Source organism: Tetrao urogallus (assembly GCF_951394365.1).
Source record: "Tetrao urogallus genome assembly, chromosome: 9".
Taxonomy (NCBI): Eukaryota; Metazoa; Chordata; class Aves; order Galliformes; family Phasianidae; genus Tetrao; species Tetrao urogallus.
The window spans coordinates 23,292,097-23,309,461 of record NC_136822.1 but is presented as its reverse complement, the minus strand read 5'-3'; the positions used below and the strand labels follow the sequence as shown (position 1 = coordinate 23,309,461).

General features: G+C 39.0%; 2 protein-coding genes across 2 annotated transcripts; both read right to left on the bottom strand.

Moving 5' to 3' along the window:
• Positions 1-3,031: 3,031 nt before the first annotated feature.
• On the bottom strand, positions 3,032-8,227 carry TM4SF18 (transmembrane 4 L six family member 18; the record flags this gene model as incomplete). The annotated part of the gene is made up of 5 exons (XM_079539658.1): positions 3,032-3,100; positions 3,730-3,910; positions 5,318-5,460; positions 6,079-6,168; positions 8,051-8,227. The coding sequence occupies 5 exons, from the start codon at positions 8,225-8,227 to the stop codon at positions 3,032-3,034; spliced, it is 660 nt and encodes a 219-aa protein (XP_079395784.1).
• Positions 8,228-8,511: 284 nt separating this feature from the next.
• On the bottom strand, positions 8,512-17,060 carry TM4SF1 (transmembrane 4 L six family member 1; the record flags this gene model as incomplete). The annotated part of the gene is made up of 5 exons (XM_079539657.1): positions 8,512-8,646; positions 13,590-13,770; positions 14,868-15,016; positions 15,106-15,195; positions 16,884-17,060. 5 exons carry the CDS (start codon positions 17,058-17,060, stop codon positions 8,512-8,514), a joined length of 732 nt encoding a protein of 243 aa, XP_079395783.1.
• Positions 17,061-17,365: the final 305 nt, after the last annotated feature.

Genomic DNA, 17,365 nt, shown 5'->3' with positions numbered 1-17,365 from the left:
GGACAGGATAAGCCACATTCCTCAATGATTAAAAGCATAATAGATGTATGAAGCTCAAGATCATTGTAACAGCTACTGTTATCTAAATTTACTATTCATTCTTTAAAGTTACACTTTTGTTTTATTCAAATTTGGCAAATATTCTCTATTGACTAGTTTCGTTGAAAAACAACAACAGAATTAACCTTAAACCCAGGACTTTCAAAAAGCACCTAATCAGACTTGGAAATTTTTTCAAGCTTATATCCATGCTGTCATGGTTCATCTGAAGCTGTAAACATCTCGGGCCAACTGAAAACTTGCAAACTGTAAACGCTTCTTTTAAAAAAAACTATTCATAGTCACTTGGGCTCTCTTAATCTCTTTTGCACTCTGATCACGCATTAAAAATGACACTTCTCCCTATATGACAGCATCTTTGAAGCTATTTTCATAATTATGATTATTTTGGATGAAAGACAAGTTCAGACTATAAGTAAAGTGCAATAGGTTTCCTTTAACAGCAAAGAAATCTAAACTTCGTGTACCTGGACTAAGCTATATAGACAAATTACCAATAGTAACCACAGTCCATGCAGAAAACATCAATCACCACCACAGTATCATGTTCTGGAACCTTCTGAATGGCTGAATTAAATGGAAAAGTCCTGCTTCTGTCTAAAAGACTGTAACCAAAGCCAAGTTTTGAAATTTGACTAGATCCATCATGAAATTCTGGAGTTTCCCAAGTCGGCATCATGTGTTCAGAACAACTTCCACACAGATTTTTTATTTTTCTTTTACGCAGATGAAAGTCAGTTATTAGTGGAAAGGTCAGTTTGTTGAGGCTGCATGTTCCTCTTTGTAACTAACTGAGGTAAAAAAAAAAAAAGTTAACTCCTCTTATGCTACTGGAATTCAAAGACATTCCTCAATGCACAGCTAGTATATGTGCACATATATGTGAGCTATTTGGTTTAAATGTGTTCAAAGGTCACTGAGAAGAAAATGCACACAACCAGTGTATCAGAGACCCTGTTATTTATTTAAGGGTAAAGATATGAGCCTTTCTTTGTCTTAGGGCTTTTATGCTCCTCATTTACTCTGCCTTGATTTGAGAACTGCAAAGAACTGCTGACAATCTTACCTCCAGGTTTCAGTATCAACTCCTCACTAACAGACAGCTATGAACTCCAATCTGCAGCTTTCTTCCAGAAGTACCATGGGGTATTTAATGTGCAAATCTGAGCAGACAGTGCACGCATTCCAGGTTCAGGAGACTTTCAAAAAAGGGCTTCTTGTCTGCCAGCATGGTGTGAGCTTTATCCAGACTCCACAGGTCACATTTTCCTTCTATGGCTGGGACGAAGCCTGTATTCTGCAGCTGGAGGGCCAGTCACGTCCCAGACATCACCATTGGGTACATACGGATTTCAAGTCAGTTAATATTCCTTACAGAAATCACCTTGCTGTGCTGTTGTTTTGGGTTTGTTTTGCTTCTGGGCACTGTTTATGAGAGACTGTGTATTTAGGATGGAATGGAGTCTTTGAGTGATTAGATCAAATTTAACTCTGCCTTACCTTTAGAAAATCTGTGTCAAAAACCCACTTCTAGCTTATAGTACTCGCACCATGAATTTCAAATGAATAAACTGCCTATTTAAAAGTTTAGAAGTCAAGTCGCAGTCTAGTTTTGACCAGGGCAATGAAAATGCCAGTATCTGGATTATGGATAAAGAGGGTTGCAGAATCGATGCACTCAACAAGAACTACACAACACCACTTTGAAACCTTTGTGTCACATATCTCAAGATACCTGATTGTAAGCGACAGATGTTACTGGAAAGTGGAGAGGATAGATACAACAAAAAAAAGGGTTAAGTGTTTTCAACAGCAACTTCCAGCTATTACATTGCTCTTATCTGGCATTTAAAAAATCTACCTCAGTAGACACTGTATGTCTGAAGATAAGCTTGTATTTTCCCCATGACTGAGCTGGAATCTAAGTAGAACGCTGTTTGATTTCCTGGATGAATTAGAGCCCTTCACCTATTTTGCAATTTTAGGGGCTTTCTACTCTAAATGTATGCTCCACACATACTAGTTTTCATTAAAAGAAACAAAACCTGAGTAACTCCATTGTTTATAGGCACAAAGTCAACAAGATTTTCCAGCACAGTGAGAAGGAGCAATAGCTGGTTGTTAAAACTTGTGGGTTTTTTTGCCACCTCTCCTCAAACAATATTCATAAGCCCGTAGGAATGTGAGATCATCGTTTAAGTAGTTATGTGATATGACATATTTATACCTAGGGAAAAAAACAAGTGTGCTGTTCCAGAATCCCCATTTTGTCATCATGCCTTTTTAGCATGTCTCTGAACATCCACGCCATCTTGAGTTGTCATCCAAAAGAGCAGACCCATTCATAAACATCAGTAACTTTTTATTACTTCTTTCAACTTCATATAAACTAAATTAAAATTTAATATACATTACTTAATTCCTGAAGAAAGAAACCAGCTTTTCAAAATATCTGCCAGAGGAATATCAATACAAAAATCTCAGAATTGTCTTGAAACAGAATTAAATTACTGAAATTCTGAATGTTATTGGCAAGATATCGGCAAGAATGTCAGCCTTCTCCTGCAGCAAAGTCAGGATGCTTACAAGTATTAACAAGCTAGCACTTGATATTCACAGGGTTTCCTCATATATTTCCTAAATTCTCATAATACTCGATTAAAAGAAAAAAAAAAAAAAAAAAGAAAAAAAGGCGCCTGCCTCTTGAGTAAAAAAGAATCCCAAGGCACCTATTAAAGCACACTAACTAGTATAGCTAACTTTGAAGATGCATTTCTCATCTTCAGTCAGGCCTAGATGCCTTACCTTGGTAAGACTTGCTAGACTTTTTTTCATAAATTGCTTTGTACAGTTAATAAGCTTCTAGGACAAAAAATGCAGCATGAGCTTCTGCCTCTCATGACTATCGTGGTCTGTCTGTAACTGAAATTCAGTCATGTAGAAACCATGGCTTTGTCCAGCACATTAATTCTCAAGGGAGAATTTCTCTTGACATGCTAGGGTTTGAATCGGGCCCTTTCAGAACAAATACTCTCATTTTCTAAACAAAAAGAGGGTACTATAAATACAGCAGTTTATTCCAAAAAGATGGTTTTACTACAAAAGGAGTTCCGCAGTATTCAGACCTCCCTGAGGGTTCAGACCCAAGCTGGAGGGTTAAAAAAAGTCACTGCCAGAGACAATTAGACAGGTAGGAAAACAGTGTTTTCTTTAGGAAAACAGTGGTTCAGCGTTTTGTTGTTTTCAGAGAATCCCAGCCTGCAAACGAAAAGGAAGGAAGTGTAAGGCCTGTCGGTTACTTTCTTTCTCTTTCAGCTCAAGCTAACATATATCTTGTTTGACTTAAACATTCATCTCCTAACCTAAACTCTTCATGCATACAAATGAATGATAGGAGAAGATTGCACAGGAGCTTTTGCTGACACGGGAGTAAAATCCTTGTTTTTTCATTAATCATAGCACTAAAGGCAAGAGTGAGCAGTCAGCCATCCTTGAATGGCAGATGGCTAGGATGCAGCAGATTTACTATCAGCACATATCTTCTGCTAATAAATATGCAGTAGCAAAGAGAATGCATAAACCAAGAGGGAAAGTCATCTACTGGGAGAAACTGCTGAAGCTAAACTGACCTTCAAGATTCTGAAGAAATGACCTCAGGTCCTTTGTTACCTGAGTAAAAACAGAATAGGTCCCACACAGTGTACGTTTCAGCTCAGCAGCCACTTTAAGAAAACAGATGATCAACTGCAGTCCACTAAGAGTCATCAGAATGGAGAGTAAAATGATGGTCCATTCCACAGCATTAGCAGGTTCAGCACATTGAGACCAAGCAGAGTAATCTGTGAGGTATCTATCAGAGAAAAAGCAATGTGAGACAAATTAAATTGACTTTTCCAATCAAATTTAAATACACATTATTTTACCTTTACTATATAGAAAACCCATACTATGCCTTATATGCTTGAAGTTTAGGGCTGGTCTTTCATTACAGTAGAGTAAGTCCCAGATAAGTTTGCCAAACTCAGCTGAATAAAGACTTGGGTTCCTCAACTGCTTCATTAACTTCCCAGTAAGACACCCAAATGTTAAGAGAGATGTTGCTTTCCCCCCCTCCCCCCAGAGGAAGAAGCCAAGTCTAAAGAAGGGACTTCCTTCCCTGATTTAATTTCAGCTTTTGATTATGTCTAGATGACAAAGAGTAGGAACATCCAAAAATTTTGACCAGTGGATGCAGCCTGTGTGGCAGAGCTGAGGTGTGTCACCATATGCAACTTCCAGAGCCACATTCTGCACACTTGAGGAATGTTATGTGCCCTTTTAACTGAGACATGCTATGGCCTGGCGGTTCATTGCAAGAAGCTTTGTTGGTTATTTTCTAAACATCCATCATTTTGAGGACATTGCTCAGCACCTGGCCCTTTAAGTTAAAATCAAGCTTCCATTTTATGCACATGTATTTTCAAATGGGATGGTAAGGCTGGCAATACATAACAGAGACTGCAGGATGCATTTCAGGATGTTAAAAGAGAGCTGATTTCAATCAGAGATGGCAATATCTATTTTATAGGAACTACTCCTGTTTATGCTGAAGAGATGTGCCTATGATTCACTGACAAATTTAATCCTCAGCACATTCACATGCAAGTGGAAGAGCCTGGTATCATACGCTGTGAAAAATCCAAGTCTTGTAAAACTTTGATTTTTTTAAAGGGATAATGTAAAATCTTGTGGAAGCATCCCCACATTATTGATCTTATGAAATGTTTCAAGCTACCGTAGTCCAAAACACCAACAGCACTTTGCTCAAGTATTTTATGAGATGTTGCAGCAGTATGCATAACCTTCCAATGATCAAACTGCAGACTTCATTGAGTTTAGGTGTTAAAGGGAAAGAGTTATTAAATATTAAAATGACATTCATAATCTTTGAATGAAGAACTTCAGGAATTTGAGAGAATATTATGGAAGTATACGTCTACAGCGCATCTAATCTTTTATTCTTTGCTGCACAAAGTTGTGATCATCACCAGATAAAGTCTGCTTGTCTCTACAGACCTCCAGGTCTGATCAGTACAAAGATTCTTACCTTTAGAATTTATCATTAGGAGGCAAATAGCTTTCTTTGAAGATGCTGTTGCTCACTGAACAACTTAAAAATGTCTTACAGTATAGGTTTTGTGCTCGAGAGACTGTGCCATCTTTTGTAAAGCCCTTAGAAAATTAGTAGAATAAACTAGTTAAAACTGATGTTTCTTACCCTCCAACAGTATCTTTGAAGATGTAATCCCATCCACTGGATGAATTGCAGAAAGGGCCTTGGATCAATCCCAAGGTAAAAATGATGCAACTGTATCCAGAGAAAGCAACTCCAAGCATGGCTAGCACAATTGAAATAAAACTCTGAAGAGAGAAAAATATTCCTGTATGAGAGCAGTCTCTGCATCATGTGTATTCACTGTCCTTGCCAATCTACTTCGTTGGGGTTGAATTTCACATGTGGTTGTCCCAGTCTTCACTACTGAGAGAAAAATACTAGGCAATAATCAGTAAGCATAAACTCTATCTTTACTCTGTCTGTGTAAGGCAGTTCCATAATATCAATTAAGTACTGATGTTTTTTAAACTCACATTCCTACAAAACTGTATCCCAGAATGCAAGAGGAATATAAGCGCATATTTAATATGTTTGCATTCCAGATAGTGCTTATTGAGTCGGTACTGGGAAAAAAAACAACAAAAAAAACACAAGGAGATGAAACTATTTAGATGGACAACTCTGTTAGAACACTCCAGCCTTCTTATTTTATCTTGTTTCACTCTACAAAGATTTTTTTCCATCCTGAATATGCATCAACAGGAAAGAGCTGCCCTTTCTGCGACCTCTCAACCTGACTCAGAATCCTTCTCTGTGAAAAGCAGCACAACCAGAGGAGAGGAGAAGGATGTACTAGAGACACAGGAGGAGGAAGCCATGTAGAACAAATGCCAGAGACAAGCAAAAATAAAAGATAGACTCACTCTGTAGGTTTTGTTACAGCTCTCACTTCGGCAGCACCGATAGAATGCATTACACTCCAGTGCTATGAGAATTATTGCCAACAGAAGAATCTGTAAGGGAACACAGTGAGTGACTGCAGCTGTAGTGAGACAAATTCTCTTCCTTACCAACACATGCTTAAAAAAAAAAAAAAAAACAGAAGTCAGTAGTATGGTGAACTTCCATTTGCTTACTGGATTATTTAAACCTTTTACTAGAAGTTTAATAAATAAGATTTGGGCTCCCGAATCACAAGCTGCCACTCAGAAAGGCATTCCTTTGAATAAGGAAAAACAAGCAGTGTTTCTGAAATGGTTTGGAAAAACAAAGAAGGCCCTGGATTTGTCACTTGAAAGGGCTGTTAGTAAAAAACTGCAAGAAAAAAAGAGCTTAGAGCTAATTCCAAAATACAATGGTTATCAGTCATAGCAGCACTTTAGGTAAATCATTGTTTGGAAATACATAAGATGAGCCACCTGAAGCTTTGCTGACATTTGCACTTTTACTGCTGGGATGAGCTCTAGCAGAACATGCTGGCTGAAGTCTAGCACTGTTCTCTCACAGCTAGGAGATGGGTTTCAGTACCAATCACTTCTGAAGCAGCTGGAACCCCTTCATATGCTACCAATATCTCTCTTTCAGTGAGCCTTGGATCCTCTGTATCCTCAACTCCAAAACCCTTCCGAGTGACCTCGAGTCTCCCCTGGGGCTTTCTGTCAGAGGCTCTGAGTGGGACCACTCTCCCCTGCTGCAGTGTAGAACATACTTATTTTTTTTTTTACATCTTGTCCTGTCCAGACTAGCCCTAAGGCTACATCATTATCTCCTGTGTTATTTGTTCAAAAGCTTGATGTTGCTCAGAGACCCGTGTGAAATGATTTCTCTTCCAATACATTTAAATTAATGCATTGCAGGTGCTCAAGAGCTTCTCCCTGCTCCAATGCAGCCTGAATCAGCCCATGCCAAATGGCAGAACTACATTTCCACACCTGGGGCAGTTGATTCCAGGTGTACTGGACACCCCTCCAAGCAAACTGCTTTAACATACTGCCCTGTTTGCAACAGGAAAATATACATGCAAGTAATAAATTGTTAAAGATCCGCAGGCTAAAAATGTTTCAAAGTATGAAGGTAGTTTGCAGTTAACTTTTTTCTGGTAAATTTTCCAACTATGTTTCTCCATTAAAATTCTTTGTGTGATACCCTTCTCCCTGTGCTCAGAAAGTTGGGATTTCTTCTGTTTTAGGAAGAATATTCAATTACAAAAATAAAGTTTTTGTATCTCTCCCAGTTCAGCAACATCATAAAAACACATAAATCATTGCACATTTGCCCTTTTCTAACACTGATTTTTGTTCACACTCTTATTTCTTTACTGCTTTCTTTTCCTGAGGCTACAGATCTTTACGAGCCTGGTGAACAGCATGAGCAGTAGCCAACACCACATTATTACTGCAGATGAGCATATTACAAACGTAATGGGAAAAATACACCTACACCAGTCACAGTGAGACAATTCTCTATATTTAGCCTAATAACAGTGACACTCTGAACCACTTCTCTGTATACAGAGCTTAAAAACCTACAGACAGTTATGACAGGCTTTTACAGATTTTTGCTCTGCCTTGCTAAAGAGCTTTAATTCTACATCCATAAAAGAACAAATCAAAATAGCGCATGACTCAGTAACACGAGTCCAAGTTAAGCATAAACAAAAAGCCAACGGGAAAAATAAATTTGCCTTGCAAAATCACACGTATGAAATAAAGCAGCATACACAGCATGTCATTCAATATATTCACAATTTCTTCAGCTTGATCAAGTTCTTCCCGTACTGTTGCAAGAAAGAAATCCATACTTCCTTTGGAAGTGTGATTATCTCACTGCACAGTAACTGAATATGACATGCAATTCTACTGCAAATAATTAAAGATCCATAAAATCAGCACTTACCATCACACCTGAGAAACAGATGCCTTCAAAATACCACACATAGTTGGGATGCTGGTAACTAGCAACATATGAAGCATTCCCATTAGGGAAGTATAAAAGGACATTAACAACAATGCTCCAAAGTGCAAGAGGGACCAGCAGACAGCTCAAACAGCTTCCACATGTTTCTAAAGCCATCTCTCAAGAATACTAGAAGTTTTGCTCTTCTAAGCTAACAAAAGATTACAAGGTTTAAAATACAAAAAGTATTCTGACCTCCTGTTTCATTCAGTCACTTCATATGACTCCGCTGCTTAATTGTAGGTAGAAGAACAGACAAATTCTGCTGCCTAAACTACCTGTCCTTTCCAAACATGTCTTTAAGTAGCAGTTTCCCTTTTCAAAGGTCCTCCTTAACGATCTCCCTAATTAAATACGTCTACGAGTTAGACTCAGGAAGGAACATAAAAAAATCTCACTTCCTAGTGACCGCTTAGAAACACTCCTCTTGTTGAAATGGATTCCTGTGCAGCTGTTCTGCGGCATGAGGCAAATGGTTCATCATTACTGTAGCGATAATTTGACCTTACATGGGCTGTTTGACAGATGTCAAGCATCTGCACAGAAAGTCCACATTGCCTCAAAGTTCACACAGATATTGGCCTAAGCTATTACTATTAGAAAATTGTAGCAACACAAATCTAAAGGAAACAGAGGTCCCTTCAACACTTGACTGCACACGAGAGCTCACATGGAGCCCAGCACTGGCTGCTGACATGAGGTATCCCTTCAGAAACACTAACCTGAGTCTTGAGCACAACACAGGGCACACAGAAGTCCAAGCAACACCAGCTAGAAACTGCCAGGCAGATATAATCACATTTCTTTATTATTTTCAGCAGAATGATGAACTGTTTGATGAGATAAATCCTGCTATTGTGCAAAGTTTTATTCTGAACTTACATTTGAGCATGTATGGCTACAGATCTGACCTAAGTACACGACAAGAGGTCTGGCTGCTTTCTGAAATGCATTTGTGGCTCTGCACTGTGGGAAGCAGGAGCCAGGCACTTTCCTCATTTTTATTTGTCATTGTTCTGACAGCCCCATGCAACTAAGCATCCATTCCAGTACAGCAGAGCCAGAGCTGTTTGAATGTCAAACCACAACACATATCTTCTTCTCTTGCCCTAGTAAGTTATCAGAAAAGTAATTAAAGATCAAGCTTAAGGTTTACTTAATAGGAAGTTCAACATTACAGAAAAAAATAAGGGGGGGGATCTTTTAGAATCAATGATGTCATTTTTTATATATTTCCCAAGGAAATGGGCATGGTGGCACTCACGCAACTGCACCATTTCCCATCCATTTTCTGCTGTGACTCTCCCTTTTTCACTTTTTTTCTCCCAAGAGATTCACTTTAAAGCCTGCAGATGTTACACTGAAGTTCTTCCCATATTTCCTCTTTATTCCCTGATCACCAGGGGCACGTTTTCAAGCCTCCCCCCCCCCCCAACTGGAACCAATGACAAACCTTCTCCAGCACACTCACAGATGTGGTATCAGTACCGTTCCTTCCGGTAATGGAAAACAGCTGAATTAAAAGCAGGCACATCAGAAACCAGGATTGATTTTTATTACTAGACTCATAATTCATTTAGTAAGTCAAAATGTTTTCTTTTTTTTTTTTTTTTTTTCTTCCTAAAAGCAAAGGCCTGAATTACTACTGAGTGGGCAACTTCCCATAATAATCTGCTCTGTTTAGAAGAAACTCACTAAGAAAATGACACCTGAAATAGCATCCATTCTAGTGTGCCAACACACCACATGACTTACTTCATATTTAAACTGAGCTCCGCAAATGTCACATCAAAGAGTGTTTTGCTGCCACACGTACTGCCAGAACAGGACACCACCATTTTACACCAAGTATTAAGCAAGCCTGGCAATTAGTTTCTCAAATATCTTAAGTGCTGCAAAAGCTGGATTCCTGTTGCTTGCCAACGTCCATGAGTCCATGCAGAGCTCATTACTGAAAACCCTTTGTTGACTTTGGATGATTCATCTCCGTTAACCCAGATGAATCCAACCCAAAACAACTGCTTTTCTACAATGTAAATAATAAAACTCCCCAAAGTCAGCCATTAGGCACTGAAGGAATTTAAGCAGCTTATTTTAACAACAGCAACATAAAAACCGAGTGGTGACATTAGTGGTGCTACACAGTTTTAGTTCTAAACTCTCCCCTAATCGTTCTGTTCATTGGCGTGCCTAACCTAGTTTCAGTTCCCTAGTTAGTTATGTGTATCTGAAAGACAAGTAATAACTATGCAAGTGTACAGGTAAAATCTTTAAACTTTCTGGGAATTATACCATATTTCATCATATTTTGTCCTCTTCCTCCTATCCTTGATTTCATACCAAATTTAACCTTGCAAATCCTCTTTCAAAGTGTTTTTTCATATACAAAGACATCACACTGCACAGCAACAAGGAACTGAGTGCACATACATGCACATCTTCTTTGCCACAGCAGAGCAAGACAAGGATAAATACAGCATGCAGAATCTATACTAAAGCGTGCCTTCACCTAATTCTGCATACTTTGCGTATGAATGAGTGGTATTGCAAGAACTACCTGTTTGTGTTTAGAAACTCAGCATTCCTCCTATTGAGGGGTTGTTTTTTTGATGTCTTTTTGCTGCCATAGACCTGTGTGTGCAATTTCCCATTTTCAGTTAACTTCCTTTAACAGAAACACATCTGTAGGTGACAGACTTGGACAGGAGGAGAGAGTGAGGAAAAACCTTGTTTCCGGCTACTTTTAAAGACCACTCTCCTAGTTAAAAGTAGGACTAACTATGCACTGACACCTGTGGGAAATTCTTTTTCCCCACAAACATAAATTAACTTGTCCATTTTCAAATAAGACATTATCTGCTAGATTCCAAAAGTGGAGAAGTAATAGTAGTCACTCTCATTTTCTTTTAAACCAACGTCATGTTTTGTTCTTTCTTATAAAATGCCACTCCCAGCAGCATACTGACCTTCTCAGTAATGCTATTAGCAGCATATCATTCAGGTTTACTTTACTATGGGGTAAAACATTTGCTGCAATATGCTATAAGGTAAACTTCAGACTCTTGCACAGGGTCTTTGGATACAGGGTCCAGGTTCCTTGTTGGTGAAGTGTAATATTTCAGATTAATCTAGTGCTGCTGATCTGAATTTGAACTATATTGCCCTGCCTGGGGGCAGGCTGGAAACAAGAACCCAGACCCTTGGTTTTTTTGTTACAAGACTAGGTAGTCAGGAAGTAAGCAGTCCTTGTGAGTAAAGGAGTTTGAAGACTGAAGCATCTCTTACTCTGACAGTATCTGCTGAGTAGAAAAAGGAAGTTGTAACTTCAAAGAATCACAGGGTTGGCAAGGACTTCTACAGCTTATTCAGACTAACCCCCCTTTCAAAGCAGGCTCCCTACAGTAGGTTTCACAGGAAAGCTCTCAGGGGAGTTCTGAACATCTCCAGAGGAGACGACTCCACCACTTCTTCAGACAACCTGTTCCAGTACTCTGTCACCCCTGAAGTAAAGAAGTTCCTCCTCAGTTTCATATTTATGTTCTATGCCACCATTATCTCTTTCTCTAGGATCAAGAAAACAGCTTCAGCACAGGCGGAAACACTGACAGTTGCTGGGTAATTTTAATACAAACCCGTACTTGAAATAGGAGCAGCTTAGAGAAATCCACACTTTAATATCCTAATACTTTTCCAGTTCTTTAAAAGCAGAAGTTCATTGTTGCTCTTGGTCATCCATATTTTACTGTTGCTTTATTTGTTGCTCCAGAGAGAATTAATTTATTTCCAGAGCAGACTACAGTTCACGTTCGTTTCAACATCAGAATGAAAAATGCAACTTTACTGGGAAAGCAGCCTGAAGCACAGAGCTGTCGTGTGAGTACAAAAAAAGAAAAAAAAAAAAACCAAAACTTTATTGATCCCAATTGTCTATGAAATGAACCAAGGCAGCTCATTTTATCTTCAGATGCAGGCAGGTCAGTGGAAAATGGAAAACATGGATATGAATTCAAAAACAGAGCCCTAAGTCAGTTAAATTGGTGGTCGCCATATACTTTGATAACAAAGTGTGCACTTCAGTATACATACAACATGTAAGAAACCAAAAAACAACAACACAGGATACTCAACGCACCACGCATATACACCAACTTCAACCCGTTTTCTTGTTTTCTAGCAAGAAAGTGTCTGTGAGGGAAACAAAAAGAAACAAACACGCATTAAGAGGAAGAACACTAATATTGTATCTAACTGTAAAAGCTACAATTAACCCAAGCAGATCTAGAGAGCCATAGCACAGCATTGTAAATCCCAGTAACAGCACAGAAGATAGAAAGCAGAAGACAGTAATGCTTTCAAAGCGCCACAGCATTCAAGCACATCAAATCAAAATGCGAAATGCTCTGGGCCATAACATGCACACGTTATAAATCGTATCACTTTCATACTATAAGGCAATTCCAACACTACATCTATGAGGCTGCAATGCTACAACGTGGTGGAAAGCACAGCAACAACAATGGAGCAGCAAAGTCCTATGCTGCAGTAACTGAGGAAGAGCCCAAATGCAGCAGCTGTGGGCACAGAAACAAATGAAAAAAAATTGCTTACCCTCAGAAGGCCTCAGGGATACAGGCATCTCCAGCAAGAGATACCCTCAGCTCCACTGCCAACCCTAAATGAAGTCTGGGAAGGGATGGATCCTGGCTCCAGCCCTTCCAGTCACTCAGTACATTGCATGCACCTGAGATCCTCTGGGCTGGCCCTGCCTTCTCACCAGGTGCTCCATCACTGCTTCAAGCTGTGACCCAGCATTTCCACTACAGACTGATTTTAACAGAAGTCTCAAAGTGTCTAACAAGATGCTAAAGAAACTAGAGGACTTTCCCCTTCCTCACTCATAAAAAACAAAAATATACAAAAGCAAACCTTCAAGAAGTCCTTCAGATTTGTCTGTCAGCTTTACTATGTATGTGCAGTTTAATTCCTTCTCTTACACCACATCTACTAAGCAAGGTTTTTGCTGCAGTTTTTATTACAAATGACACACATATTCTCAGTAGTCTATCTGCTATTGTGAGCAAACTATGAGGCTAAAGTAATACAGCTAGAGGAAACAGCCTGCCACAAAACTCTGCCACACTGCAATAATGGCTTAGGCTACAACAAAGATCCTTGCCAGTCTCAGATACTTATTTTTGTTGTATCACCTACACAGTGCTGATGACCATATATACCACAGCGTACACGCGGCCCTTTCAGTTCACATGAAGACTAACTTCACTGCAGACAGCTGAGCAAATAGCTAAATGTATGTAGTCAAATACTACATGAAAATGCTGAACACAACAGGGTCACATTAAAAAATTCAAATTGTACACTCATTGCTGCTTAAGAATGCCAGAAAAACAGCTGCTAAGCCCCTGCAGTGCTATCAGTAACAATACTCTTTAACTCTCTACTAGCTGAAAAAATGGCTTACCTCATCACTGCCGCAGCACAGTCTACACACTCCTCCAAGAATACCATTGACTACCTGTATGGAGCACAGGATGAACTCTATTCCTCCCAAGACCAAGAGAATGGAAAAGAGAGTGACATTCCACTGCACGATGTTTTGAGGTTCTTGACATTTAGCCCACTCATCATAATCCAACAAGTACCTGTATGCGTCAAATGAAAGTATAGTAAAATTGTGTCAGATTAGGATGCTGACAATACAATAGAAATAAACTTCATCTGGTATGCAATTGCATTAAGGATAATCACTCTAAGCGGGAATACAAAATGTAAGGGCTCATTCCATGCAAATCCTGCTCTGTTTGAGTACACGTTGAACTATGAATCACACATTTTGGCTAAGTCTTAATTTCCATTAAAACACCTGATTTAGAAAGGCAAAATCTTCTATTATTGATCAAAATAAGATACAATGTCAAGACAGTTGAAAGAGCACAACAACTTTTTGAAACAAACAGAATTTTCCAGGATAGGGTGTTTAAAGGCAGCAGTTACTAATTTGAAGCCAGTGGGTCACTTCATTTTTTGTGCTGTTGCCTCTGGGCCTTCACATGCCTAATCTGCACTAGTCACACATAGAATAAATTCAGAGGAGAATTGGAAAAGATTCCAGCAGCTCCTTCTCTTCCATTTTGTAGAACACAAGCACTGATGAGCCATGAGCAAGGAATTAATTCAGCTCTTCTATATTCATCCATAAGTTGAGAGAGGTGGGGAAGAAGGAATGCCTCTTCTCATAAGGGATGCTACTAAAATGTACAATTCCAAATCTCTGCTGCAAAGAATCCTGATGTGGCTCAAGGTTCCCTCAAAGTCCTAAAAGAGTACATCTTATGCTCACATGAACTGTATGTAGTACACAGATATATTTGCCTGCATATATTAAGAGAAAGAGACCTATACAAGACCGTATTTTATTAACAGCATCATTCAATTACTTCCAAGTATCCTTTATCAGCTTGTATTAAGAGCACCATTTTGCACATCCTTCAGATACTTAATGTCACAACTAATCAGCATATTCAGACATGTAAAACTGAGGGATTTAAATTTATTGTGTTTTAAACTCCAGCAGTGTGAGCAATTCTGATCCCATCTGTTTAGCTAGCGAATAAGGAGCAAAAGCTTATGGATGGATGTTGGTATGTTGTTACTGAATATTGCTGCAAGGTCCAGGAAAAGAACAAACACCGTACGTGCATGGAGAAAGATGTAATGCATGGACAAACAGACAACTTACCCTCCAGAGGATTCAGTGAAAGGATAGATCCAGTTTCTTTCTACACGAGTAAAACAATATGGTCCCTGAGACAAACCCAGTGCTGAAATGATTATACAGTACCCAGAGCCAAGGATCCCAACACAGGCTGCCAGAACTGAGGACAGCATCTGCAGGGCAAACACAGACATGAGAGTTGAGCACAGTCTTCTCAGTGTCCTGAGGGCTGTCTGGGGCTACAGTGTGAAGGCTCGCTTACCGCACAGCTTTTCCCACAGTTCTTATGGCCAAAGCACCCACAGCAGTCATCATTGTGAAGTCCAATGAATACTGCAGCTGGAATGAGCACCTGGGTATGGGGCAAACAAAGCACACTGCTCTCTGTTCTGTTTTGCTACATAGACAAGATAGACGAAACACAGTACTTACACTGCATTCACTTGCATTGCTTGTTGGCAGTGTTGGGGTGCCTGTATAGGTTATCCAGTTTTACATTTATTTAACACAGTAGGAGTCTCACTACTCATCTCAGTAATACCAACAACAGGATAGGTATAGTTCTACTTGTATTTTGTGCACAAATAGCACGTAAGTGCACAAAGAGCCAGTTGATCAAGATCACGTTGTGGAATTAATGTAGCTTGAGACGCTTCAACTTTAAAATGTTGCAGTTCTCCCTAAAGGCTGTATACAGCAAACAAAAAGCTTTTAAGAAAAGAGAAAAAAATAAAAACCCTTCATTTACTTTCTGCCAAAAGAAAACTAATGATAAGTCTCTGAAATACGTTTCAACCACCAGCGAAGTTTCCAGAGTCTACTCACTGAAGTGTTACTATTGTCTGTGTGACAAATATCCTAAGCAAGACATCTCACTACAGACATCTACCTTTCTCTAGGATTTCACATTCACAAAATTGTCAGAGACAGAAGAGCAAAGCAACAAAGCAGACACCATCCAGAAATTCTGGCATAAAATCAAGAAGGAGAAACAAACACAGAGCTGATTAAACAAAGTATACTCCCCACCATCAATAATAGGATTTAATAATACTTTACACTTACACAAAGGCATCATATCCAGAAATACCTCAGAAAACCATACAGAAAAAGCACTGTGAGCAAACACCACAGATTTACTTAACAAGACAGAGCAGAGTCGCATATTAGTCACAGCCTTTACTAAAACCTTTTTCTAAGCCCCACTGCTTCAGGTGCAGAAGAGGTTGGGCAAGAGCGTGTTTGAGAAGTAGCTCCATCAATTTCACTGGGATTAGTCTGCGTGGAAAATCAGCCTTTTTAAATCTCAGTCTGGCTACTGATAGGGCTGTAACACAGCTTGCAAGCACTTCTCACAAGACAGTCTTATCATGCAGTGGTTTTCAACCTGTGAATTGCCAATGCCTTGAGACTAAGAGGACTGCTAAAAGTGAATGAAGAAGGAAGCCTAGATTTAGAGAACTTAAACATGCTAAATTCCATTCTGCAAAATTGAAAAGGCAGAAAACAATTGCTTAAGATTAAACAGGCTCTTACAGTGAACTCACTTAGTTCTTCATCCTTGGCTATTACTCTAATGTAAAGCTCTGCTAACTGCTATTTGATTTCTCTGAATAGAGAAGTAAAACAGAAGAACAACTGTTGTCTTACCACATATTAGATGTCATACATTTAAGAAATGTAATTAAATACTAGTTATCTACGGACATTAAAAAGGAGAATAGCTGACTAATAGAATAAAAATGTAAGATTTAACCTTTAAATAAAAACATCCCTCTGAAAGGTCTGGTTCTAGTACTGCATTTGCGGTCTACGACCTATATCCTAATTCTCAGCTCAAAAGAGATAGAGATTTACAGATACGACAATTAATAGTAACTAATAATACTATGGTGCAATGTAGCTGATTTTTTTTAAATACAACTCCAGAGATTCCCACTGACAAGACATTCAACAAATAAATTAATGCAATGGTAAAGAAACAGTAACAGCAAGTAGCTTCAAAATAAACTTGCAAGAATGCACTAGCTTGTTACTTACCAAAAGGCCTCCACCTAGAATGCCATGAAGGCACTCTACATATTTGCTGAGATGATGCTCAGAAGCAAATCTTGTTTCTCCATTGGGAAAATAAAGTAAAATGTTGGCAGCAATGCTGAGCAGGGCAAGGATGAACAACTTACAACCAATACACCTGGCACACTTTCCAAAACACATGTCCACAGCTTCTCAAATACTTCTTTCACTAGTTCAATCCAACCTATCTCATATTTATCCACACCTAAAAGAAGATCAGCCTTTATTCTCACCTCTTTAAATACTCAGGGTTACCTAGCTACCTGGATGACGTATAAAATGTCTTAATGACTATCATTCCCTCATTGTCAAGTCAGGGAACAAGGACAGCAGAATGTCATCACCCACTTTAAATGAAATAATTGTTGACAAACCAAATGCAATCAAGGAAATACTGAATGCTAGGTAACTTCTCTTTAATACATGATGCATGACATGATCACCAG